Genomic DNA, 26,928 nt, shown 5'->3' with positions numbered 1-26,928 from the left:
ACTATTCTGCAAGGGTAACTGAAAAGAGATTGCAGTCATCTCTGAGTTAGCACGTCTGCCACATCTCTGAGTTCTCCATCGAGTATCTTTGTGATCCTGGTTATCTCTTCATTCTCCTTCCTCCACCTTCCCCAGATATACCCACACAGTACAGGCCCCTTTGACTCCATGGTGTGTGTGCACACGGGGTCCTCTGAATGCCTCTTGTTCTTTCTCCTCGTTTATTCACCTGGACCCTCAAGACACAGTACGTGTACAATGGTTAGTTCATGGTTACAATACATAGTGGGTTGCGTTTGAAATACATCAGTTACAAAAATGTATAAATAATGTGAGTTCATTTTTGGTTTTTTTGAAAAATTATATATACACACCTTCCCACGGAAAGAACTTTTGGCAGAATATATACCCAATTATTAAACAATAGTCATTTTTCTCACTGGTGGAATTACTGGGGAATTTATGTTTCTATTGATATATTTCCAAAGCGTTGAATATGTATATATTTTGCTGTCAGCATGCTTTTCTTATGTAAATAAAAAAAGTATTTAAAAACTCATTAAAAAAAAAAAACTTTACACTTCCAGTTAATAGCAGATGCTGACCCATAAATAAGCGATGCCTTTTTATCTGAGCTTCTCTGTGCAAGAGGTTAAAGCATTTGATTGACCAGCGCAACAGGAACATAAGTGTTACTGTGTGTGCACCACCTAGGCAAGGAAAAATGGCTCTTCGACCTGTAAAAAATGCCTTTCTTACTCTCACCCTCCTTGCACGTCTGTAAGCAGGATGGCATCTTTGGTGGTCTGCCAGCTAACTAGTAGAATGGACTTCTGGAGGGAAGCCTTTTTCCCCCTCTCCTTTTCTACCTCATGCCCTGGATTATTTTGGATTGATTTGGGGATAAGTAACTGACTTTCTATCTCTTATGCTGTTTTTTTTTTTCCAGGAATATAAAGTTTTTTTCTTTTGATATATGCTTAAATGTTTATTTTTAAGTGATGTAACTTTTCAAAAAATGTATTAAAGTTAATTTCTGTGGGAAAAAATGTTTTTTACATTTCTGACTGTTTTTTGTTCCTTCTCTTTTGAAATCTCTAGCCAACAAGAACATTAGTCATGACAAGCATGCCATCTGAGTAAGTACTCCTTGTTTTGATAACTTTCTACTCAATGTAAAATTTTGGATTTTTCTTTAGTATTCTGTGATGCTGTGCTTGTAACACAGCTCGTAGCGTTGCACTATGTTGCTTTTACTCTATATAATTGATATTGGCATAAGAAGAACCCTGGAAATAAGAGACTATGAACAGTTTAGCAGTGAAGACTTTTGGAGTTGTTTAGATAGCATTAAGAGGTATTACAGTATTTTGCTTTCCTTCTTGCTTGCTTCATATCTACGGGCTCTGTGTGTCCACGACTTTTACCCCATGAAAGTTCAGTAAATGGAGCATCGCTCGCTGACTCCCTCACAGTTCTTAAAGAAACACTTTGGTGGGAAGCTCTCTACCACTATATTAAAGCCGCTATCTGCACATTTTGTGAAAAGAGTTAATAGCTTGTTGGCACGCTCTTATCGTCTTCCTTAAACATGTAACACAATATATAGCACATCCAACAAAAATATAGCACCATATTCTTTGTAGCAGATTTTTGAATTCCTGTCTAAAGGGGAAAACCATAGGTTTTGTTTTGTTTTTGTTTTTTTTATCAGTCATAGGTTTTAAGGTTTGAAGACATTCATCAAAATATTGGGACATTTCAATGAAAAGTTGCCTGCAAAAAAGTGCATGCTTGCAATACTTTCTGTTGCAGGGTGCTTTTCCTACCCATGGCATGTGAAATTAAAAGGACTGATTGTTCAAACACCGTACATTAGCTACTGGAAAAAGAGCACAGTCAACAATGTTGGCTAATCTCTTATGAAGTATACTGAACATTCTACATAGTCTAATACGGGAGTGAAAATTGAGAATGGTAGGTGTAGTATCTTTAAAAGTCTGTAGTTTTGCTCCCAGGATAAGAGATACTAGTAAATAATCATTTTCTCAATCAAAGTTTTGAAAATGAAAGTTTTCATTCAGGCCATATTCTCTTTTTTACTCCTCCCCACCCCCCACGTATACTTCGTGTCTGAAGCTAAGAGCAAAACCTAGACGTTCTGATACCACACTGATTAGCCATGTCTCGAAGAGACACTTGTTGTTGATTAACACATCCAGCAAAGAGCTGGCAGCTACCAGACTCGGAATAAGGAAAATCATCAATATGCAGAAATGATGGGTTCTGGGGAGCATATCATTTAGACCGTTTCACTTCTTTATTGCTTTTGTTTTCTTTGTCCCAGTAAGCACAGATTGTCTGGTTGAAGTGGTGATAGGGCCTGGGCCTTGACCCATTCATGTTTTTTGCCCTAGGGATCTCTGAGAATTTAAACTGTGCTACGGTTCAGCCCTTTCATTTCACATGTAAAGAAATGGGTCTTGCGCGTTGACATCCTCGAGATGACTAGAGAGAAACTCGGAGGCACCTTGGAGTAGACAGGGTGCTGTTAGAGGCGGTCTGTGCAAGCATGTGCAACAGCAGCCTCTTTTCCTTCATAACAATTTTTGGAGACGAGAGAAATTTATCTCTTAGCTCACTGTGTACGTCATAGTGTGGCTCAGAATGCCCTTCGTGTCCTTTGTATTTCACTGGGGATTTCCAAAACTTGCTGGGAGGGATAGGGGAGTGCAATGTGTCACAAGCAAAGGCTTTAGAAAGGTGGTCATAAAGGAAAGACAGGGAGAATGGTGAGCAATTTGGTGAGGAAATTAGAGGGGAAGAATATGTATTTTTCTAAAGGTGCTTGAGGCACTCATGGAATGACAGACCAGAAGACAAACAATGATGGGCTCTGAAACAATAAGGAGACTCTGCCAAATTTGCCCTAAGATTTGATCTGATAATGTAATAAGAAGGGCCCTTTTCTCCCTCATACTTGGAAAAAAAAAAACAACTGTATGTGTGAATTCAGACAAATGTTAAATATCAAATAAAATCAGCAGGTGATACGTTCGGTCCTGACCGTGAGTGGATTGGTTCACATCTGTCCAAAAAGGAAGTGTGGTGTGGTAGGAAAAGCAGAGGCTGGTTTGTGATGCTGGCAGCTTCCCTGGCGTTGGGCGCGGGGGTGGGTGGGGAGCTACTTCTATCTTGGGGCCGTTTTCTCAGCTATTCAAATAGATAGTCGTAGTTGAGAGCTGAAGTTTTTGAATTTCCCCAAATGTTAAGTCATTGACCGTAAAGAAATTAACACAGGCGTTCCATGGCTGAGATCAGTGTAGAATTTTAGCTTTCTAGTTCTTAGAAATTACGATTCAGTCTTACCACTTTATTGTTCATATGTAGGAAACTTAGTCCTTTTGTTGATTTTTTTTTTCCCTCCTGTTTAACAGAACACAGAACATCGTCATCCAGGTTGTGAACACATTGAAGGGCTTTTCACTTGCCCAGGAAGTGTGTGAAACTACTACCCATGTGCTCGCCGGCAAGCCTCTGCGCACTCTGAATGTGCTGCTGGGAATTGCCCGTGGCTGCTGGGTTCTCTCTTATGAGTGGGTAAGCATTTGTGTGAGCAAATGTTGGACGTACATATGTTACAACAGATGGTGTTTTGATAGATGCAATCTCCCCAAGACGGTGACACTAGATCGCTAGATTTGCACTTGGCTAATTTGCACACTTTCCTATGAGTAGTAGACACCGTGTTCCTGTTGTGTCCTTGAACCCCCTCTCCCTTTGGGTCTCCACCTTCAGCCACTGCTGATCGCCCGGCAGCAGGCGTGTGGACCGAGAGCAGAAGAGTGGACGTCCAGATACAGACCTCAGCCACTGGCAGAAATAAGATTAGAACAGGCTTGGAATGAAAACACAAAATGCGTGTTCTCACAGTCAAATGAACTTTCTCCTGTGTTTGACCAAGAAATAATGTGACCTATGTTAGTGATGGTTTAAAAAGCCAAAAGAATTCAGTGATTGTTTTTACAGATGGATTTACTTAGGATGAAACATGTTCATTTAATCCCATTTGGATATGTTTTATCTTACGCATATCTATCTGTAACATTACTTGCCCTTATTTCTGTGCATTAAAGGTAGATTGTTTTTTTAATCATTGTTTTCTTTATTCATAGAAATTGAGATTGTTTGTTACTCTTTCTATTTTTACTTTGGTCCTCAACCTATGGTCACTCCAAAGCACTGACGTCTGATGAGAGTACAGTCATTTGTGACTTGTGTTACTACTATATTGCATCTGCTACATATCCACCCTCCTTCCTCTTCCCCCTAACAATGTATTATATTAATACTGTGTTAATTTAAACCGGTAGAATTATAATACACAAACAAGCTACAGATGGATTTTTAAGAACGGCTCTGGTCTTTTTCCGGGGTCATGACTTAACCCTGCAGCTTTCTGGTCCAAGACGTTTGTGACATTAGCGCTTAAAGTCATGAAGTGGAAAAGTTTGAAATTCTATCCCCCCAACACAAAAGGACGATTTTCATTGGTGACAGTTGGTGACTACCATACTTCATTATGTGTTTGTACTGATCCACATTTATTTGTAAGAAATATCATTTATAACTCCAGCTTCCATGAATGAATACCCTGCCTTCTTTTCGTCAATTCACAATGTTTCTGTATCTTTATCAGTTAGCTCTTCCTTCCCTCATGTCTCAGAGGAAAAAATGTTCTTTATCATTTATGAGGATATACATCTGTGCCTGATTCTGTACCCGACCTATTCTTCTGGGACTCTGAGCAGAGAAGTCAGACATGAGAATCAGCATTTACTGTTGCCATGCGTAAAGACCAACTCCCTAGCTGCCTCCATGTTTATGCTCAATGTACTGCCAATATTCTCCCCCTAATAATACATAGAAACAGAGCCAGATGCAAATTTAACATATGGTTACTATATGTGGGATTAACCACTACACGTTAGAAAGGCAGGGAGTCGAATGTGTTATTTGGTGAACTTCCAGTGCTCAGGCAGAACTGGGCTACTTGGTCACATGAGTGAATGAAAGAAGTACAAGTGCAATCAGGTAAGAAAATCAAATAAAATACATTTAGATTAGAGTGGAAGAAATGGCACTGTGTCTGTTCGTAGACACCATGATTGTCCATGTAGACAATCCCAAGAAATCTACAAAAAAACTCTTAGAACATATTACCAGGATACAAAGATGTAATCGTACAGGGTCAACATTGAAATACTCAAGTGTGATCTAACATAAAAATATCTGCAGGGTCTGTATGCTGAAAACTATAAAACACGGGTTTAAAACAATCTATGAACTAACAAAGGGAGAGACATACTATGTTCATGGATTGGAAGACTCAGTGTAGTTAAAATGTCGTTCTTCCCCAAAACAGTTTACAGATTCAACACATTCCCAATAAAATCTCAGAATAATTCTTTGAAAATAGAGACAAATTGATTATTTATGTATACACATGTATAGTTTAGAATCAGGATAAAAATCTTCATGACCCAGATTTAGGTGGAAAGTTCTCAGATGCAACATGAGAAGCATGATGTGTAAAAGGAAAAGTGATAAATGACACTTCATCAAATGTAAAAATTTATACTCTGTGAAGAACATTATAAGGAACCCAATATAAAACATTTCCATGTATCACCTGGTAAAAGACTTAATCAAAACTTTATAAAGAACTCTCAAATCTCAAAAATAAGAAACAACCCAAACAAAAAAATAGCCAAAGGCATTTTCAAAACAAATCTCTTATGTATTTATTTTGAAAGAGAGTGTGCACAGGTTGAAGAGGGGCAGAGAGAGGGAGAGAAGCCCCCAAGCAAGCTCCAAGCTGTCAGTGCATAGCCTGACACTTGGCTCGATATCATGAACCCATGAGATCATGACCTGAGCCAAAACCAAGAGTCATGTGCTTAACTGACTGAACCATCCAGGTGCATCCCATAAGCATTATTTGAACACTCTACCAAAGATACAAAGGTGAAAAGATGCTCAATATCATTAGAGAAATATAATTTGCAGCCACAGTGAGGTACCGGCACACATTTAATAAAATGGCTAAATAATAGAATATGTCAACAGATCCTCCAGCAAAGATGCAGAGCACCTGGGCCCTTGTACACTGCTGGTGAGGGTGGAAGGTGGTATGGCTATTCTGGAAAATAGTTGGGAAGTTTTACATGAAGTTCAATGTATATTCACCATGTCACTCAGCAACCCGGCTCTGAGGTGTTTGCCTTAGGAAAATGAAAGCTCATGCTCACACAAGAATCTGTACCTGAAGATTTGTAACAGCTTTGCTCATAGTCACGAAAACCTGGCAACAGCACCGATGTCCCTCAGTGGGTGAATATGGATAAGCAAACCATCCTTCCATATTGTGGAATACTGCTCAGTAATAAAAGACAGCAGTGATGCCTGCCACAACGTGGGTGAATCTCTTGCCTTGTGGGCTGCCTTCTGGTGAACCAGCTGGCCTCAGGGTAGGATGGTCCCCTCAGTGGGGCTGCCCTGAGGTACGCCTCCACCAGACGTACCCCCTTCTCCCACAGGACCCCAGGCCTCCAGGTGTCGAGCTGTTGGCGTTTCCAGACAGCTCCTACAAAGTCAGCCCTCCAGATCTAGCCTGTCAAGTGCTGACTGCTACAATGGGGCAAAATCTCAAAGGCAGGAACAGTGTGTTGAGGTTCACCAAGGGGAAAAGTGGTAGATGAGACAAGAGAGCCAGATGGTGAAGACACCTTGGCCGTGGTGAAGTACTTGGATTATATTCCTTATGTCATGATGAGCTATCAGAAAGTTTATGTCCAGGGAGTGAGATGCTCTGACCTGTGTTGTTCAAAGGGTGGTGGCTGCTGTGTGGAGAACTTACCATGGGGAAGAAAGAATAGCATCAGAGTATATGCCGGCAGATTGTTGCCTTAGTATCCCAGTGAGAAAAAACCACAGCTTAGACTGGGTGGCAAGACACTCTCTGATTTGGACAATACTAGGAGGTTGGGGTTCAGGGATAGGCTGCAGGTCGTGAGGGGACTTGATGGTTTAACAAAGATCCTTTGTGATTTAAGAGGAACCTATTATCGCGGGGTTCCCTTTCATCTTGTGCACCAAGACAGGCGTCATGAAGCCTGTGAGAGAAGCCAGTGCCAAGACAAGACACAGCCCAGGTGGCACATGCCATCCCACACCGGGAGTCACCTGAACTATGAATCTGGCAAGAGGAACCCTGCTAGTTTGATGCAACGGCCTCTGCTCCCTCTGGCTCCCACTGATTACATTCCAAGTGCTGGTAGCACCAAGAGTACACAAGTCACCCATGGACCCTTGCCAGATGGTCAACCAGCCAGGCCGGAAGCAATTCTCTTAAATATGCATAAGGCGGCACCACCTTGAGTAATTTCTTCTTCTAAAGGGTCCATGGTACTGCATTAGTTTCCTGTGGCTGCTGTGGCCAATTACCGGAAATGTATTGGCTTAAAAACAGCACAGATTTATTCTCTTAACGGTTTTGGAGGTTGTAAGTCCAAAATAGGTTTCACTGGGCTCAAGCCAAGGTGTTGTCAGTGCCTCATTCTCTCTGGAATCTATAGGGGAGAGACTTGTTACCTGCATTTTCCAGTTTTAAAGGCTACATGCATTCCTTGGCTTGTGGCCCCTTCCAGCAGTCACATCCTTCTGACTTCTGTTTCTGTTGTCACACTCCTCTGACTTCTTGCCTCTATCTTTGACTTATAAGGACTCTTATGGTCTCATGGGGCCAACCTGGATACTCCAGGATAGCTCCCCATCTCAAGATCCCTAACGTCATTGCATCTGTAACGTCCCTTTCACCATGGAAGGTAACATATTCTCAGACTTGGAGGCTCAGCTGTAGACAGCTTTGGGGAGGGCATCATTCTGCAATCAAGTACAAGTACATTCTGCCATAAGTACAAATGCATTAATTCCTGAAGCACCATATTCCACGCTTCATTGTACCCCAGGTTGCTGACTTTTAATTGGTTTGAATTCTGTAAGGATAAGCTTTAAGAAAGCTTAGAAAGATGGAGAGGGTAAATGGCCATGTGAAGAGGCAGAACTTAGAGTGATGTCTCTACAAGCCAAGGAATGCCAAGGATTTCCAGCAGCCAAGGGACTCTTGGACCACATTCTCCCTTAGAGCATCCCGAAGGAACCAGTTCTGCCAATGCATTCCTTTAGGACTTCTTGTCTTCAGAGGTGGCTTTGTTGATTATAAACAAGAAGAAAGACAGTTGAGAAATTAAGAAAACAATAAAGAATAAAATAGTTCACCTTGGGTCTCTGACTATTTTGAAGCTGTCCATGTTCCTTCATGCTTACTGGGTGATGCTGGCAGGGAGCTAGGTTAACCTGAAGAGGGAGGGCCAGCTATGTGGACTTCCAAGACAAGAACAAAGGCAGGACGGAGACAGAACTGTAACAGTACTGAACCTTGAGAGCCTTCCTCTGAGTTTTAAAGCTTGCAAAATAGTGCATGAAAGCATTCACTTAATTTTTTTTTTAATTTTTTTCATGTTTATTTATTTTTGAGAGACAGAGCACGAGCCGGGGAGAGGCAGAGAGAGAGGGAGACACAGAATGCGAAGCAGGCTCCAGGCTCTGAGCTGTCAGCACGGAGCCCGATGTGGGGCTCAAACTCATGAACCACAAGATCATGACCTGAGCTGAAGTTGGACACTTAACCGCCTGAGCCACCCAGGCGCCCCCAGTTAATATTTTTAACTAACACACTGTATATACCAGTATAGTGATTTTAAATAGTGATGAAGCAGTGACCTGAACATTTACTGTTACTTTTCCCATACTAAGCTACTGATCAAGCCACTGTTACTTCTATAAGGTATGACTTCTGACAGTTTCATATATTTTATCTTACCTTCTGCTGGGAAGACCAAAATCAACAAATAGTTATTCAGAGAGAATACCTATGCAAGTTGATTCACTGTTTAAATACCTACAGTGAAAATACACATCCGCACACATAGGTAAATACATACATATGCGTTCTCTTTGGAGGTCCCAAGTATTTCCATTATAGTATTACCATCATTTACAATGTCCCAATTGGCAGTACATTTACGTTAAGATTATTTTGAAATAGAAGACTCACAAGACTGTAACACAAGATCCAGGCCTCTGATGTTTTCACAGTTCGTAGGATGATAACATGAAACAAGAGGAAGATAATTGACTACGGGAAAGTTCGACGCCAGGCTACGTGGCCAGCCTCAGATCTGGTGATTTCACCAACCGAAAGTTGAACCCCCATCCCCGCACAAAGCTGGAATAGACCTGGTTGACCTGCCCGGGTGCTGGGAACAGAAGTCCTTCTCACCAAGCCGCACTTCCCAGTGTGTGAGATGGAGCCACGTACAGCACGTCCCCCCACAGGATTATGTGAGCGCTGGGAGTTAAACACGTACAGTGCTCACGGCAGCGACTGGCAGAAAGTGAGAACCTGACAAATGCCAGCCTTAGAGCAGAAGTGACAGTGTCTCCAATTCCCACAAAGAGCTACCGGGATCAGTTACTATCTGTGTCACGGGTTTCGTGCACAGAAAGACTGCATTAACCCTACAATTTAAAAAGATACTTTTTCTCTGGACCAGTGGTATCTTTGCCATGGACAGTCCAGCCCGTCCTTGTTAGCACCCAGGAACATCCGTGAAGGCTCCTGAGCACCGCAGGCACGTAGGAGTTTGAGGGACCTGAGAAGGGCACCCTTGCGTATCCGGAGGTATTTCAGTATAATTGGAAACTCCACTTATGTCAAAGCCACCGTAGTACCGATTTTCGTATATACTTTGGCCTTCTCCAGAACCATCAGGGCACAATTGCTGAAAGGGATCACTTTCACATTTTAAGAGTGATAGTTCTGGCATTCGTATCTTTCTAAGAAAACAGCGACAGACATTGCTTTACCAGTGATGCCTAAACACTTCCTTACTTGTGAGAAGTACCAATTCCTAAGAAATTGAGAAGGACCAGATCGGCTGTGGCTGAAAGTAAAATGCCTGTTTGTGTATTCGTGCCACACCGGGGATGACTGGGAAATGTTTCGTCTAGCTGGCCTTGCGTGTTTATTGATTTTAATGGGTTCTTGCTGACTTGCACTCTTAAGGGAAAAAAAAAAGTTTAGAAATGAACCGAATCTCTTTCCCTGTTTATGTCACTTAAATAAGACAAAGATAGTGACTTCTTCCATGGCTTCCCTCCTTTAATTTCCTAAAAACTGCAGTCACACACAGGCGCCTGGGTGGCTCAGTCAGTTGAGCATCTGACTTCAGCTCAGGTCACGATCTCATGGTTTGTGGGTTCGAGCCCCGTGTCAGACTCTGTGCCAGCAGCTTGGAGCCCGGAGCTTTCTTCAGATTCTGTGTCTCCCTCTCCTTCCCCAACTTGTGCTCTCTCTCTCTCTTTCTCAAAAATAAACATTTAAAAATATATATTAAAAACTGCAGTTGCACAAACATGATAAACTTTTTTTTTAAGTAATCTCTACACCCAACATGGGGCTCAAACTCATGCATGATAAATTTTTTTGAGAGAGGATAGCCTCCATTGTCATTAGTAAAGCCAGCCCACATAATTTCTAAAGCTCAGTACACAGTATAATGTTCATCTGCAACTTGTGTATGACTTGAGATGTGAATTCCATATCTCAGGTTTCTTTTAGGATCAAGATTTGAAGCGTCCATATGATATACTTCAAGGACCACATTGTCTTTGTGTAAAGGAATGACTCTGTCTCTGTCTCTGTCTCTGTCTCTTTCTTTCTGTGGTCCCCCTCCTTTTTTCCTTGTCCCCAATGCAATTTGGGGGATTCTTAAAATATTCTTTTTGGCTAGCTGTATAAGCTTGCCTCCAAGAAAAACATTACTGAGAATGTTTTTATTTTAGGGTTTGTGTGGTATTCTCTGGAAATTGCTTGTAAAGGAGCATTCTAGCAGTTCTTTAAAATTAGATGGTTGTATGTGGCCCAGTTAGTCATATCAAAAAAAAAAAGGTCATTTTATAACAAACTTCAGTTTGAATTTTTTATTTAAAAAAAAAAAAATTTTTTTTTTTTTTTTTGAAGCCCGTGTTGGCAATTTCTACGTGTTTACAGCGGTTAGTACTCCCATTGTTCGGCCCGCTGTTTTCAGCAGAGAGAATAACTTGTGCTTTTCCTGCTTCGTGACTGAATTGTCTGGCAGATACAGAGAAATAGAAAACCGTGTCAGGAGTTGCTCTGTTTCCTATTCGTGGGAGACAGGAAGTAACACAACAGAAAAATAAAGAAATTGATTTGACCAAAGTATCCCTGTAGACCAAAGCTTTTTTGTCATGTTGTGTTTAAGCATAGTGCTGTGTGAATTCTTTAGAGACCCTGTCTTCTGCCTCTCATGTATTTGGTGTTTCCACCCTTTTCCCCTGACTTAGCTGTAACTCTTCATGTTCAGTGAAAGGCAGTGGGAGACCCTGTGAACAAGGCTTCTTCCTTCTGGCTCCCAGTGCATTTAGCCCCATCTCCTTTTCAAAGACACAGCATAGGACTTGAGGAGTCATTCAGCCTGTATTCAGGTCAAAACATGTTGGTTCCGAACAGCTTATGAACAAGACTTGATGGCAGAGTTTTAAAGCCAGATCAGTTGTAAATGCAAATAAGAACTTCGGTCAGTTCTACAGCCAGATTTCAGGACAGTTTAACTATTAACAAAAGAACAAAAAACACTTTATAATCAGTGTTTCATAAATCAAAAGATGATGTCATAGTGAGTTAATTTTCTTGAAACAATGTGATTCAATGTTGGCTTCCTCACGCTGGATTCAGTAAGCGGTGCGTCTGAGTTAATTGGCGCAAACATAGAATCGAAGGTCAGAATCAGAATGCAGCCCGTGGTTCACCCAGTCTGGGCCTCTTGTTTGCCAAGAGGAAGCTGAGTTGCTCTCCTGGTGTTGTCACCAGTGGTAGAACTGGGCCTTGAGTGTAGGATTGTCACTGATGTTCTAGTCCATTACATTGCCTTCTCAAGACTATTTAAAAAGAATCATCTTGAAAACCATTCTCTCTCTCCCTCTCTTTTTTTGCTCTACCTTAATTTCTGAGCACATTCTAAGAATAAGGTTTAGACAGAATGAACTTGGTGTACCACATTTGTCACTAGGGTTTTTGAGCTGTTTTCTTAAGTTCTCTCTAACATTTATTGGCTACAACCATGTGCTAGGCACTTATAATACTAAGCTGACTAAGGTCTACAGCTTGGTTCTTTGATCCCTCATTGGCCTGATTCCAAAGTTCTCTTTACTGTGCCACAGATTATAGCTTGGTAAAGTACTTACACTTTAAAAAACATTTTCATATCCACTGTTTCACTGGGTTCTTACAGAATGTTTTTGCAACAGAGAAGGACCCTGTTTGTGTTTAGTGATGGAGACATTAGGAGGAAAAAAAAAAAAAAAACAAACTTGTCTGACTTGAATGTGGATCTCTGAAACAGTCTTCCTCAAGGCATCATCCAAAGCAGTGGCTGTAAATAGTCATGTCAAAGCACACCTGCGTTATGACCTTTCATTATTCACACAATGGATTCTGTTTGTGGAGAGACTGTGGTGTTTTGCTCCTTTCACTGAAGTAGTTCCTGAAAACTGCCCGCACTCTTGCTCTGCAGAGCCTCACATGAGATGCAGTGGAACCGACCCTTGGCACCCCAGGGCATAGGTGGTCCTGTTCACATCCCCCACCCTGTCTGCCATCCCTTTGGTTCATCCTGGCAATTCCTCAGGTGTGCTTTCCACCGCCCCCCCCCTCCCCCCCCCCCCGTATTGGAGGCACAGTGCTTTCCTAATTCCATAATCCCATGATTGAGGACAGGTGAGAAAAAGTGATTGCCCTGGAAAATCGAGGGCTTTGGTGTTGCCTTTCATGAGAATATCTGAGAAGGTTTGTGAACAGGACCGTGATGATCACAGTTTAAAGGAGAGCTGTTTTTGAGAGCAAGAAGTGTGTGAAGTCACTCTGGACACAGCCATTGACTATAGTATGAGTGAGGTTCCTTTGCCATTTTTTGGAATTCATAGCTTTATGTTAATAATTCATTCTTTAATGTTATAAAGTGCTAGACAGATCCTAATTAATACACCTGACACACGAAAGCAAGTGCACAGGTCCTGAAGCTGAGATTTTGTGTGGACGAGAAAGCCCTGAGGCATTTTGAGTGAGGAGAAGAAGGAGAGGTATTTGGAGAGGCTTTCAGGGACCAGAGCATGGCTCTGGAGGTCATGATCGGGTGTTTGGAGTATTTTAACCAGAGAGTGACAGGCTTTTGTCTCTCTCGCTTCTATGTAAGGAATGGATTGCAGAAAGGTAACAGTAAGCAGAGTGACCAGAAGGAGGCAGTTTGGATCAGATAGGTCAGCAATTACCATGGCCATGACCAGCATAATGCAGAGAAGCTATCAGACTGGTGTACTTTTTAGGAAGATCTAACAGGATTTGATAATACATAGTATGTGGGACTAGAGAAGTCACGATGGCTCTTACCTAAATTTTTTACCTGAGCCTCTGAGGGTAGATAGTGGTGCCATTTACTGAGGCAGGAAATACTGGGGGAGAAAAATGTTTGAGGTTTGGGGTATAATAAGAAATTCTGATGTGTACATATTGAGTGTGAGATTCCTATTAGGCATTCAAGTAGAGATATCACACAATATCACATAGGTGTGTGTGTGTGTGTGTGTGTGTGTGTGTGTATGTGTGTGTGTGTGTGTGTGTGTTTTCAGGGTAAAGGTTAGTACTATACATACTCCTTTGGGAGCCATTAGTGCATAGATGGAACAAAAGCCATGGTATCTAGGGCATGAGTGTATAGTGAGGAGAGAAGTGAGTTTAACACTGAGCCCCAGGCTGTGCCAACATTTAACAGTTGAGAAAGAGGAGGACGAGCAAGCAAGGGAGACTGAGAAACATCAGGTGGCCCTGAGGAGAGTGTGATGCTCAGGTAGAGGAGGAACTGTCTCGGGAAGGAGAGTGTATTTGACCACACACACAAATGCTGTAAGGCCAATACTGTGAAGGCAGAGGACCAGCCATTGGACTTGAGCAGATGGTTGCTCTCAGGAGCCTTGGCAACAGCAAGTGCAATGATGAGGAGGTTGAACAGTAAGTAAAGAGCTGGAAATGGCACAACTATTTCTAGATCTCTTGTTGCAAGTGGATCAGAGACATAGGTCCTAGTAGCTGGATGGGGCAACATGAAATATGATGAAAGCTCTGGGAGGTGGCCAGCTGAAAGATGATATTTCCGGCGCTTGACAGTTTGATTTTATCACAGCGAGTTGGGAGTGTGCTTGTGGAGCACCTGAACCTATTGGTGTAGCAGGAAGGAAGAAACTAGATTGAGGTTATGTCTATTAAAGCAAAAGGTGCCATATTGGGCAAACAGTTTAAGTGGATGAGGCTGAGAATCAGCAAATCAAGAGATTCAGCTTTGTTTGATACATCGCTGCCCATCCCTTTCAAAATGATGGCCATCAGGGACTACACTGTGTTTGTTTAACTTGGCACATCTCATGCCAGTTCTTAATTTCTCTAAACCTCAAGTAATCTCTTTCTTGCCTTACCATTGAAGACTGTAGGACTTCCACTATGGTTGATGCCGAGTTGCGTCACAAATTCCAAGCTCATTTTTAGAAACAAATTTCAGCTGTTCTTACAGGTGCATCTTTATCTCAGTTCCGCAACTTTCTGTTGAGTTCCCCAGTTGTCTTTTCTGACGCCCAGTGAAACTGTTCTCATTTTCAGTAACAACACAGAATATCTTACCTTTAGGTTCTCATCAGAAAAATGCAGCCATGATTTGAGGCACTGGGACTTCTTGAACATGGTTTTTAGCTATCTGTCATTTGCATGTCCTTTTAGGTATCTGTCAGTAATGTTGGGGACATTGTTAGCTCTCCCTTCTTTTAGGTTTCTAAGCTCTGTCCCCAAGTTAAAATAGATTGCCAAAGAACATCACTCTTGAACTCTGTGTCTGCATAAGAACCTCTGTGAATTAGGCTTTAGTGATAACATTAGGTTTTGAAGAGAGCTGATGTAAGAAATACCAGATTTTAGACAACTGGCATACGTGCTTCAAAACTGTAGTTGACAACATTGTACGTTTGGCTACCTGACACTGTCTATGTATGATCTACACAATACATTTCTCCTAAAATTCATTGCCCTGGAATGTTCTCTACAGAAAACTTTTTAGGCTTTTCTTTACCAGAGAATGAGAAATTTGTAACTAAAAGTGGTTTTGTCCACTGAAATAATAGCTTGCCTTAGATGCATGGTAGATTTATCAGTTCCATGACAGAAACCTTAGTTCTTTTGAGTTGGTTGTCTTTCTGACCACTGGAGAGTGCCCTTCAGTGCACAGAGAAATACCTCTCCACCAAATTTTGTTTTGTGTAATTCTTTTTTTTTAAGATTTTATTTTTAAATAATCTCTACACCCAATGTGAGGTTTGAACTCACAACCTCAAGATCAAGAGTCACATGCTTCACCAACTGAGCCAGCCAAACCCCCTTATGTAATTTTTTTTTTATTTTGGTTTCATCAGATAAATCACAAAACAAGAAAGAATCGTATACAAATACTTCATTCTATTCACAGTTTTTTAATTGAAGTGTAAGTGATGTATTAGTTTCAGGCATACAACATAATGATTCGACATTTGTTACGTATTGTGAAATGATTGCCACAATAGGTCTATTTAACATCCGTCACCATACATTTTTTTTTTCTTGTGATGGGAACTTTTAAGATCTACTGTCTTAGCAATTTTCAAATAGTCACCATGATGTACATTACATCTCCATGACTTGTTTATTTTGTAGCTGGAAGTTTGTATCCTTTGACCTTCACCGATTTCTGATAAGCCATATATACTTTATTGTGGTAGAACATTTGTTTCAATTGTTAAATTTTAAACAATATTTTTTGTTGGTACAACTTACTTAGAGATAGCCATACCCTTCTTGGCACAAGAGACTAGGGCAAAATAAAAGAGACTGACTCTTGGCAAAAGAGACTAGGCACAAGAGACTAGGGCACAAGAGACTCCTTCAAACATAAAAGCAGAATTTCTTTAACGGACCTGGTTATTTAGCAAAATACAAGCTCTTTGAGGGCAGAGACTGTACCTGTCTTTTCTCACCTGGCCCAGGACCCAGGGTGGAGCTGGAACACAACACATACTTGTTGGATGAGTAAGTGAGTTGGTAGATGACCAAACATACTTATTTCTTTAAAGATCCCTGGAACTTTTAGGGCGCATGGGTGGCTCATTCGGTTAAGCGCCTGACTTTGGCTCAGGTCATGATCTCACAGTTCATGAGTTCGAGCCTCGCATTGGGCTCTGTGCTGACAGCTCAGAGTCTGGAGCCTGCTTTGGATTCTGTGTCTCCCTCTCTCTCTGTCTCACCCCCCGCTTGCACTCTGTCTCTCTCTGTCTCTCAAAAATAAATAAACGTTAAAAAAAAATTACAAAATCCCCAGAACTTCTATTTGCCTCTGATGAGCTAAAAATGTCATATAAAAACATTGTACATCATTATAAATTATGAAAGTACCCATGCAGTTCATGATTTTCTTGTTAAAATTCATGAAAATAAGATGACCTGATGCTCTCATTTAAGAAAAAAAATCTTTACAACTTAAATTCACAGAAAGAATAAGAAACAGTGGTTGTTCTTAGTAGCCATAATATTTGGCTTATTGTCTATGATGGTAATAATAATTTCTACTTTGTTTTTCATACACTGAAGTGATGTTTCTGATGTTTGTTTTAGTTACATTGGAATGTGTTATATTTATTTCTTTGTTTTCATTTTGATAAGAAAAGTACGAGCTTGTGTTATTTATAAAGATGTTTGGACTTCACATGGAAGTATGCTGGTGAAATGCTGGGTCACCCTGGTCTTTGCTTAGCAATGTGTAAAAAGTGGCTCATAGTGGCCGTTAAGCTCTAACATCCAAGAATAATCCATTTTCATTTTTTCCGGCTGGAAAAGATTAGGTGAGCTATGAGCTGCATAAATCTCACTTAAGTGCCTGTGTACTATATAGCGGAACTTTTTTGTAACAATATTTTGAGCATATATCAATGTACGGCGTCTTTTTCCTCTTTCTATCTGGTATTTAGTCTCTGTCAGTATCTCTTAAAAAGGAAACAGACTTCTTAACTACTTATTTTTGGTACCTTATTGCTTATCTTATCTGTCTTGGTTAAATAGGTTGTATTAAGGTTTTGGTTTCCTGCCACTTTTTTTTTTTTTTTTTTTTTGAGACAGCCAGAGTGCTTTTTAAACTTAATAACAGATGAATCCTCTGGGGTCTTATTAAATGCAGATTCTAGTTCAGTAGGTCTGGGTCCTAAGCTTCTTCACTGGCTACCAGCTCCCAGGTGATGTGCAGGTTGCTGGCCTTAGGACCGTGTGCTGAATTGGAAGGTTCTAGAGACCAGCTGGCCATTTCTGGAGGACGAGGTGGCACTGCTTCCAGACATAGACAATGTAGGGACAGGGGCTTTTCCGCCAGGAGGCTTAGACTCTCTCCACATGTCAATACAATACTCCACTGTGGGCACAGAGACTTGAAAAGTTTTAGTGAGTTGCTTATAGTCACAGTGATTGAAAATGGTGAATTTTAAATTTGAAGTCAGGCTGTCCTCAATTCATAGCCCGTAATCTTCCTGGCATCTACTTGTAGAGATAGCCTAGAGAATATTTTTATCTTGTACCACCTTAAACTTGGATAACTTTATTCTGTGGCTGCCCACCACTGTATGTGCTTTTGAAAGGTTAACAGATAAGAGACTGAGTTTTAAATATTTTTTTAATGCTTATTTATTTTTAAGAGAGAGAGAGAGAGAGAGAGAGAGAGACAGACAGACAGAATGTGAGCAGGGGAGGGGCAGAAAGAGAGAAGGAGACACAGAATCTGAAGCAGGCTCCAGGTTCTGAGCCATCAGCACAGAGCCCGAGACGTGGGGCTCCAACTCATGAACTATGAGATCATGACCTGAGCCAAAGTTGGACGCTTAACTGACTGAGCCACCCAGGCGCCCTGAGAGTGCCGTTCACTGGCTGTGTGACTTGTAAGGCAGTTACACTCTCGAAGCTTCATTTTCCTTATCTGCAAAATGATCGAAAGGTCATCGAAATAAAGTACTGAGTAAGTTCTCAATAAATATCAATTATGGTCATTAAACAAGCATTTTTGATACCCATCAGTAGCCTTCATTCAAATCATACCTTGACCTTGAAAACATTATGCTCAGGGAAAGAAGCCAGACCCAGAAGGTCGCATAATGTCTGATTCGTCAGCTATGGTGTTTGTGGAATACACAAACGTGCAGAGACAGCCAGCTGGTGAGAAGTGGACTGGGGCATATGGGGAGGTCGCTTGCTGGGTACGGGGTATACTCCCAGAATGGTTATTTTGAAATGAGAGAGAAGTGAATATGCTAAATGCCACTGAACTGTACACGTTAAAACAGTTAATTATGTATTTTGAGAATGGCAACTCAATTTTTAAAAATCATCTGTGGAGGGGCGCCTGGGTGGCGCAGTCGGTTAAGCGTCCGACTTCAGCCAGGTCACGATCTCGCGGTCCGTGAGTTCGAGCCCCGCGTCGGGCTCTGGGTTGATGGCTCAGAGCCTGGAGCCTGCTTCCGATTCTGTATCTCCCTCTCTCTCTGCGCCTCCCCCGTTCATGCTCTGTCTCTCTCTGTCCCAAAAATAAATAAACGTTGAAAAAAAAAATCATCTGTGGAAAATTGCCTCATTGAGGGAGGCATTTCATCTGCGAAATAGGTTTATATTTTAAAATAACTGTGGAATCATGTAAAGCATTTCTTGATGTTAAAAGATGTGTTGGTAACACAGAGGAATGGCTTATTTTGGAACAAATATTATTGCCTTGAAACTTTGCCAGTTCAAGTTGGTCCTTTTGGAAGACCAGACCTCCTCTGTTTTCTGGCTCCTAAGTGTTTGGGACATAAGCACCCTATATGCCCTATTAATTTGTCAAAAATTATACCATTGATAGCCCCAACTTTTTAAGCCTGATGTTTAACCTAGAAATAACTTCATTGCCACAACTATTTCATTAGCTACATGGATACATTTGTAACTTAAAATGATGGATAATGTTTTCATGTGACAGAAAGGTTAACTAACTCGCCTTTTGTCACAGGGCTGCAGAGAGACGGAGATTGGCTTAACCCGGTTGCCTGGATTCCATGGTGTTAGTACATTATATTGTGTAGTTGTGGAAAAAACACAAATGTTATTCTCCCTCTAGGAGAAGTCAAAACAATGTGCATAGTAGCGAATTCTCTTAAGATGTTGTTGTTTGAGCAAATTAATTACTCATAACTGAGACAAAGAATCTATAAACTCCGGTGAGAAAACATTTATAATTTGATTTGTATTGTTTTCTTGTTAGCTTAAAATAGCAAAAGATTAGTAATTACTACTTTTGTTCCTCTTCTGTAGGAAAGAAGAGATTTGAGGGCATCCTGGGTAGCTTAGTGGGTTAGGCACCCAACTTCGTCTCCGGTCATGCTCTCACAGCTCTTGAGTTTGAGCCCCGCATCGGGCTCTGTGCTGACAGCTCAGAGCCTGGAGCCTGCTTTGGATTCTGTGTCTCCCCCTCTCTCTGCCCCTCCCCTACCCATGCTCTGTCTCTGTCTCTGTCTCTCTCAAAACTAAATAACCATAAAAAAATTTTTAAGGAAGAAGAGGTTTGCAAATGCTAAATATATGTTTTTACACCTCCATAAACGTTTACAGCTCCCGCAGTTGGTGGGTGCAAGAATGGGTAGGGCAGAGAGCAGTACAGATAACCCCAATCTCTTCTCAGTGATTAGAGCATGAAGTATGCTTTTGAACTATTTGACTAGATTCCCACAGGTTAAATCTGAGGCATAAGTTTCTGTCTGTCAGATTTGATTATAAGGTCATCAGTGGATATGTTGAACAACATGAAGTCTTTTATATACAAAGAATATTATTGATGTTTCCCACAAAGAAGGCCCTCTTTGTCCATACCTGCTATCTTCTTACGAGTATTGTTAGTGCTACAACTGCATTTGAATTTACCAATTAAATATGGTAGACAGTAAGCTCTAGGGACAGGTCCAAAAACAATGACTGATTCAGCTGGCCATTTAGAATCTCAGAATACACTTAATATTACAGTAAAAAATTGTGAATATTAATGTTTTCAACACAATCAATAATGCTTTTAAGTGAGTTAAATCAGCTTTATATTACAGTTGTGATTTTTGTACTGGCAGTCAGTCATTAACCATTTGGAGTCATTAATTTTTTCAAGCTCAACCCAAAATCACTATTTCATGCCACTTTTCTCTCGCTCCCAACCTTCTCTCATCACTTGTACATTGAAATAATTCCACACTGTTTTTCCTCTCTTTAAAATTATTTTTGAGAAGTTAGTAATTGAGCGTACCTTGTTTAATGTTTTTGCTTACTAAATGCTTTTAGAATAAATTAATTTTTTTCTTAGCTGAAGAAAATTTCTTATGCAAATAAGAAAACATTAAGAAATTATTAGATATTAAGGAATTAATGTTAAGAGAAATTAATTTGGTTCTGGTTTGGAAAGTGACATGTAGGAGCCGTTGGGTGGCTCACTCAGTTATATGTCCAACTCTTGATCTCAGCCCAGCTTCGTGAGTTCGAGCCCCACATTGGGCAGTGAGCCGATGGCACAAAGCCTGCTTGGGATTCTGTCTCTCCCTCTCTCTCTGCCTCTCCCTTGCTTGTCTTCTATCTCTCTCTCCAAATAAATCAATAAAAATAAAAGTGACATTTACTGATCCTGAGCTACAGTACTTCCGACCGCTGAATTTTCTAACTATTCTTTGGAGATTAGGAAATCGAAGCAGTTAATAAAAGCACCATGACCACTAGCCAGCACCACTATGAAATAACAATATGAACTTTTTAAATTTGAAAGTGAAGAAATACTGTGCTTTCCATACATAGATACATTCACTTATGCCCAGAAACACTTTGGGGTTATGCTTTCCTGTGTGTGTGTGTTTTGTTTTGTTTTGTTTTTTAACTAATCAAATCAATCTACCTCACAAAGGAGTTCAAGTAATTGCACTGCTGTCACTGTTTCTCTTCTGCACTGTATTGGGGGAGCGGGTCTTAGTGCAATAATGGAGCTAAAAAAAATATGCACACAGATTGGGAAAGCAGCAAATAAAACTGTTTATTCACAAAAGACATGACTGGCTACATAGAAAACATCAACAAATCTACAAAAAAGCTCCCACAACTAGTGAGTTCAGCAAGGTTATAGGGTGCAAGCTCAGTATACAAAATTCAGTTGTGTTTCTGTGTACTAGCAATAAACAACTGGAATCCTGATTTTTTTGATGCAATCTATGGGACGCCTGGGTGGCTCAGTCAGTTAAGTGTCCAACTTTGGCTCAGGTCATGATCTCACAGTCTGTGAGTTCAAGCCCCGCATCGGGCTCTGTGCTGACAGCTCAGAGCCTGGAACCTGCTTTGGACACCGTGTTTCCCTCTCTCTGCCCCACCTCTTCTGGCTCTCTCTCTCTCTGTCTCTCTCTCTCTCTCTCTCTCTCTCTCTCAAAAATAAACATTAAATTAAAAAAAGAAATAAAATGAAATTTATATTAGCATCCACAGAAATTAAAATATTTAAATCTTGACAACATATTTGCAGGTCTATGCTGAAAACTACAAAACACTATGAAAGAAATCAAAGAAGACCTAAATAAAAAGAGAGATGTACTATGTTCATGAATTGGGAAAATGGATACGTTTCTTGAAATATATTTATTTATTTTAAGAGAGAGAGAGAGAGAGAGAGAGAGCGCGTGCGCGAGAGAGAGAGCTGTGCACAGGTGAACAGGGGAGAGGCAGAGAGAAAGAATCCCAAGCGGGCTCCACACTGACTGGTGCAGGGCCTGACGTGAGGCTGAGTCTTAAAAACCTTGAGATCATGACCTAAGCTGAAATCAAGAGTTGGAAGCTTAACCAACTGAGCCACCCAGGTGCCTGTGAATATGTATACTTTTTTTTTTTTTAATATGTATACTTTTAAAGCTGTGGGTTGGTTCTCCCTTCTCCTTTTTATTTCTTGAAGTATAGCTGACATATAATGTTAAATTCATTTCAGGTATACAACAAAATGATTCAACATTTATGTGTATTAGGAAGTGATCACCATGATAAATCTAGCCACGTTCCAGTCACTGTACAAAGTCATTACATACTAACTGTCATTCCCTATGCTGTACGTTGTATCCTTGTGCCTTCTACCCCCTTCTCCTAGTTTTCCCATCCCCTTACTCCTCTCCTCCCCCCACCCCGGCAAACCACTAGATTGTTCTCTGTATACAGGAGTCTGTTTCTGTTTTGTTTTTATTTTTAGATTCCACATATAAATGAAATTAGATGGTATTTGTCTTTCTCTTTGGTTCTCCCCATTTTGATCCATAGATTCAACTCAGTTCCAATTACAGGCTCAGCAAGATTTTTTTTTTTTTTTTTTTTTAGATATTGACAAGCCAGTTCTAGTTGCAAAAGCACTTTTGAAAAAGAGCAAAGTTAAGTTGGATGATCACACAATAGAGGAATCTAGGTGGTAGTTAAATGAGAACTCTCTGTACTGTAAGTCTAAAATGATCCAACCTAAGTGTTTTTAAACATCCAGTATAATTTATGAGGCTTTATAATAAAAAAAAAAAAATGGCCTACCCTGCCTGCCTTGCTGTTTCCCAGCCTGGATTTTCACTCCTAAATTAGCCTTCTGATAGTTTGCCTACATATTTCTAAATAAAATGCTTTTCTTGCTGGTTGTTGTTTTTTTGTTTGTTTTTTTTAATTTACTTGGAGACATTGACTTCCTTCTGAGGAAGATCATAGTATGCCTGTATAGCTGTCTTTTAGTATTATCTACTCTTCTGTTCCCCAGTGTACTCAATATGGTTATGATTTTTAACATTTATTTTGCATGTAAATACACATTGACGCACACACACACACACACGAATGAGTATATGGGTGCTTTTTGAACTGAACCATGTAAGGTACTATGATTCATTTCTGGTAATTTTTGTTGGTTTTCCTGAGCTAATCATTGACAGTCATTTTGATTGCTTAGTTTTGTATGTACCTATCACCAACTCCCTGCAAAAATTTCTAAAAGCATTATAATTCTTCTCTCAAATACGTCTATACACCAATTCACCTTCCAGTCTCATTTATTATTCTTGGAACACCACCCATGAACCCCTTTGTCTTCTTCCCCTTGAGACTGGTTCTCTATCATCTATAGAGCTGCTATTATCCAGGGACTTCCATCACTGTGATCCCAGAAATTCCATTCTTACTTGGTTTGGTCCATGTTTACAAGCTAGAGGATTTTATCAAATGGGTATAAAGTCATGTTCAGTTATGAGGCACTGAAAAGCTGATTGAAACTCTGCCTGCCTGAGTGGCTCATAGGCGATTAGATGTGAATGGAGGTGTTTGAGGTGCGAGTGTTGGTATTTGTGTCTTTTTTCCCTGGGTTGATTAGCATACAGGAAAGCATGGCTGGTGTCCTGCCGTGTCCTGCCTGCCTGCGGGGTTCTGTGCCGGCACCCTGGGAGGGGGGGGACGGGGGGGGGGGTGGAGGGCTGGAGAGGTCTCCCCTATGCTTTCCACCACTGCTCTCACACAGCCTGTGGGACTTGGCTTTTCTGTTGTTCCAGCAGAGGGTGGGCTAGGGGGTAGGAGGTTTCTCCTGTTTACCCTGTTCGACGCCCCATTTTCAGAGGCATCCACTGCCACCAGTTTCTTTGCCTTTCAGGGAGTGTGTGGAGGGACTTTGGTGCTTCCTCTTGACCTCCTTTTCCAGACACTTAAGTCCAAACTTTCTTTGTCCTTCTCAGTCATTTGTCATTTATGTATCTGCTTTGCAGCTTCCAAGATATCACCCTGTTTTATCTGCTGTGGACTCATCTCTCACTATTTTTAATTCCATCCTTTTATGTGGAATATTGGGAGGTTTTGAAGGTAAAGATGTGCTCATTTTGCTGTGTGTGAACCCTAAGCTGGCCTCATTGTCTTCCTTGCACATGATGCTCTGATTGACTTGCTTTCACTATCGATACCATTTTCTGGCTTGGGTTCACCGTAGCTCCACCGACTCGCACTGTTCAAATAGAATGATTAGATTTATATAAAATGAGAGAAGACCATTTGTGTTTTGCCTGGTGTGGAATGATCTGCATGGTCACACCTCCATTGTGGAAAGTTGTCTCATCAGTAGCTATGAATCTAATAATAAAGCAAGAAAGCACCTCCCATTTAAATTCACCAACAGGGTTCAAGTTTTATGAATGACAGTTCTAAAATGTAAAAATATTAGATTCATTTGCAGTGGATGTTGAAATAAGTCAGCCCTCGTTTTAAGGGCTTTAAGCATGGGATTTGATCCTCTGTGTTTATGCAACCCAATTTCTTACTTTAGTTTAGCTTCTCAATTATTTTTATCCTATCTCATATATGATCAGAAATAACGTTGGGTTCACCTTTTAGTTCACTTACAGCCTTAACTGTGACCTTGCAAAGTAGATTTTCCCAATATTGGACATTCTACTAAGGTAAAGATAAGTTTGGCTAATGAAAGAACTGAAACAAAAAGCTTGCACTGTACTTCTGATTTAATGATTTCATTGCAATCAAATTAGTGTTTTCTGCTATCTCTGTTCAATATTAATTCCTGGGATGCCTACATAAATTAAATTTATTCACTTACCAAAATTCTGTAAATGCCTTCTGGTTTTGTTTTCATGTCATTTAGAAAGGGACAAACTCAGAACATAAATTTTCTTTTATGAGGTTAAATTCAATTAACATTTTAATGTGGACTACATCTGAACTCAAATGCCACATGCATTTTTAAGACTGGTTCCTTGGATTCTCTCTCAGTGGTACCTTTTCAGTATACAAATTCTTTCACATTGCCTCATGTCTGAAATGAACCTGATCTTGAAACTGTTTTTTAATGTTTATTTATTTTTGGAGAAAGAGAGTGAGAGTGAGAGAACAAGCAGGGGAGGGGCAGAGAGAGAGAGGGAGACGTAGAATCTGAAGCAGGCTTCAGGCTCTGACCGTCAGTGCAGAGCCCAAAGTGGGGCTCATACCCATGAATTGTGGGATCATGACCTGAGCTGAAGTCAGATGCCTAACCAACTGAACCACCCAGGCGCCCCTGATCTTGAAACTTTTTACATGTTATTTCCTGGGCTAATCTCAGATGTGTAGGGAAGGACACACATGTCAGTGTGTCTCTATAAGTGATACCATACACTGACTGATGAAAGTAAGGTAAACACTATGTTAATTCAATGTTTTAGCCACCTCTAAAGAGCCAGGTAGAAACATGATTTCAGAATACCATTTTTCTCATATCTTCTGAAGACACACACACAGACACACACACACACACACACACACACACACACACACACACACACTTATGTTGGTTAGCCAACAGAAATCCAGGGAAAACAAAGACTTAACTGACATAATGCTGGTGTATACACAGATCCAAGTGTATGTGGAGCAGAGTCTCTGAGAACACAACCCATTACTTGCTCTCTCTAATGAAGGCACATTTCCCCGCATTATACTCCATTCCCATCCTGTTATCTGGGGCCCAACACCATCAGAGCTCTTTCTCTTGCCTCTTATGATTGTGTCTGGCTTCTCCCAGCCAGCAGTCCTTCCGCCATGTGCAAATGCCCCTGCATGCACACGGATGGAAGCAGGGTCCAACTCTATTTTCTTACCACTTCTTCCAAAGCACCCTTTAGCCAAAAAAAGAACCCGCTTTAATCCTGCCATGGCACGTGAAATTTCTCTCCGTGCTGGAACGTCCTCTCCCTTCCCACTGTGTCTCTCTTTGCCTGATGAAGACCCCGTTTAAAATGTCACCTCATCCGTGGACCCTTCTTTGATTCTCCTAGACTGAGTTAGTTTGCCTCCTTCTATAGGTTCCCACAGAACTGTTTTGAGAAACCACCATTTGTGGTTTGCCTTCATGCCTCCTGCCAGAGAGTGAACTCCTCTGGGACAGGATTTGTGTTTTCGGGACCTAGCATGGGTTCTAATTCACAGTAGGCTCTCAGTCAGTTGTTCCCAGATGAATGGATAGTGAGCTGAAGAAAGCAGTTGTTACGTAAATAAATGTGTCTGTTTAAAGTAAGATCCAGCCCAGTGTTCAGAATTATCATTCAGGTTCTGTATCTTGTTATTGTCTTTATTCCAGTAGCATGCTCACTTTTTCTTGGAAATGAAATATTGCTGACTCACGTTGGAAAAGTACTAGCTTTATTTTATGAAAAGAAAATATTTAAGACCGATATCCCGTAGATGGGTCTGAACCTTAGAAACTACCAAACAAGAAGACTCCCTCCTCATCCCCAGTAGTTTGGCAAAAAGAACTTAAGCTTTATGTAGCAGCTCTAGTAAAAAGAGTGAATTCACTGAATGTAAGAAATGAAAATTGCAGATAAAAAATAAACGTGGGATATGTAATTCAGTTTGATTATTTTTGTTAGAAAATTCTATTGGTTCATAGAAATAGTAACAGATTTTCAGGGAATTGGTTCATCAAGTAGAGAAGACTACAGAATCTTGAACATTACTGAATTAAAAACAAAAACATTGTTTTGATCATTTAAAATATGTGCGTTCAAATAACAATAATAAATATTAATAATAATGAAAACTTGTTTATGAGACATTTTATCCTTCCAGAGTCTGGGAAGGATTTT

The 26,928-nt window shown here is 40.6% G+C and overlaps 1 protein-coding gene across 4 annotated transcripts in view; it reads left to right on the top strand.

Moving 5' to 3' along the window:
* Positions 1–26,928, top strand: part of MCPH1 (microcephalin 1) — a 271,742-nt gene that overhangs the window by 100,734 nt on the left and 144,080 nt on the right. For all 4 annotated transcript variants that reach the window (XM_047090436.1, XM_047090437.1, XM_047090439.1 and 1 more), the window contains exons 10-11: positions 1,102–1,139; positions 3,438–3,600. In XM_047090436.1, coding sequence (XP_046946392.1) covers positions 1,102–1,139; positions 3,438–3,600 — 201 coding nt within the window. The remainder of the gene's footprint in view (positions 1–1,101; positions 1,140–3,437; positions 3,601–26,928) is intronic.

This window comes from Lynx rufus, unplaced genomic scaffold (assembly GCF_022079265.1).
Source record: "Lynx rufus isolate CCGP_SWC_20201006 ecotype Redwood Valley unplaced genomic scaffold, mLynRuf1.p SCAF_3, whole genome shotgun sequence".
Taxonomy (NCBI): domain Eukaryota; kingdom Metazoa; phylum Chordata; class Mammalia; order Carnivora; family Felidae; genus Lynx; species Lynx rufus.
This window is presented reverse-complemented; position numbering and strand designations above follow the sequence as displayed.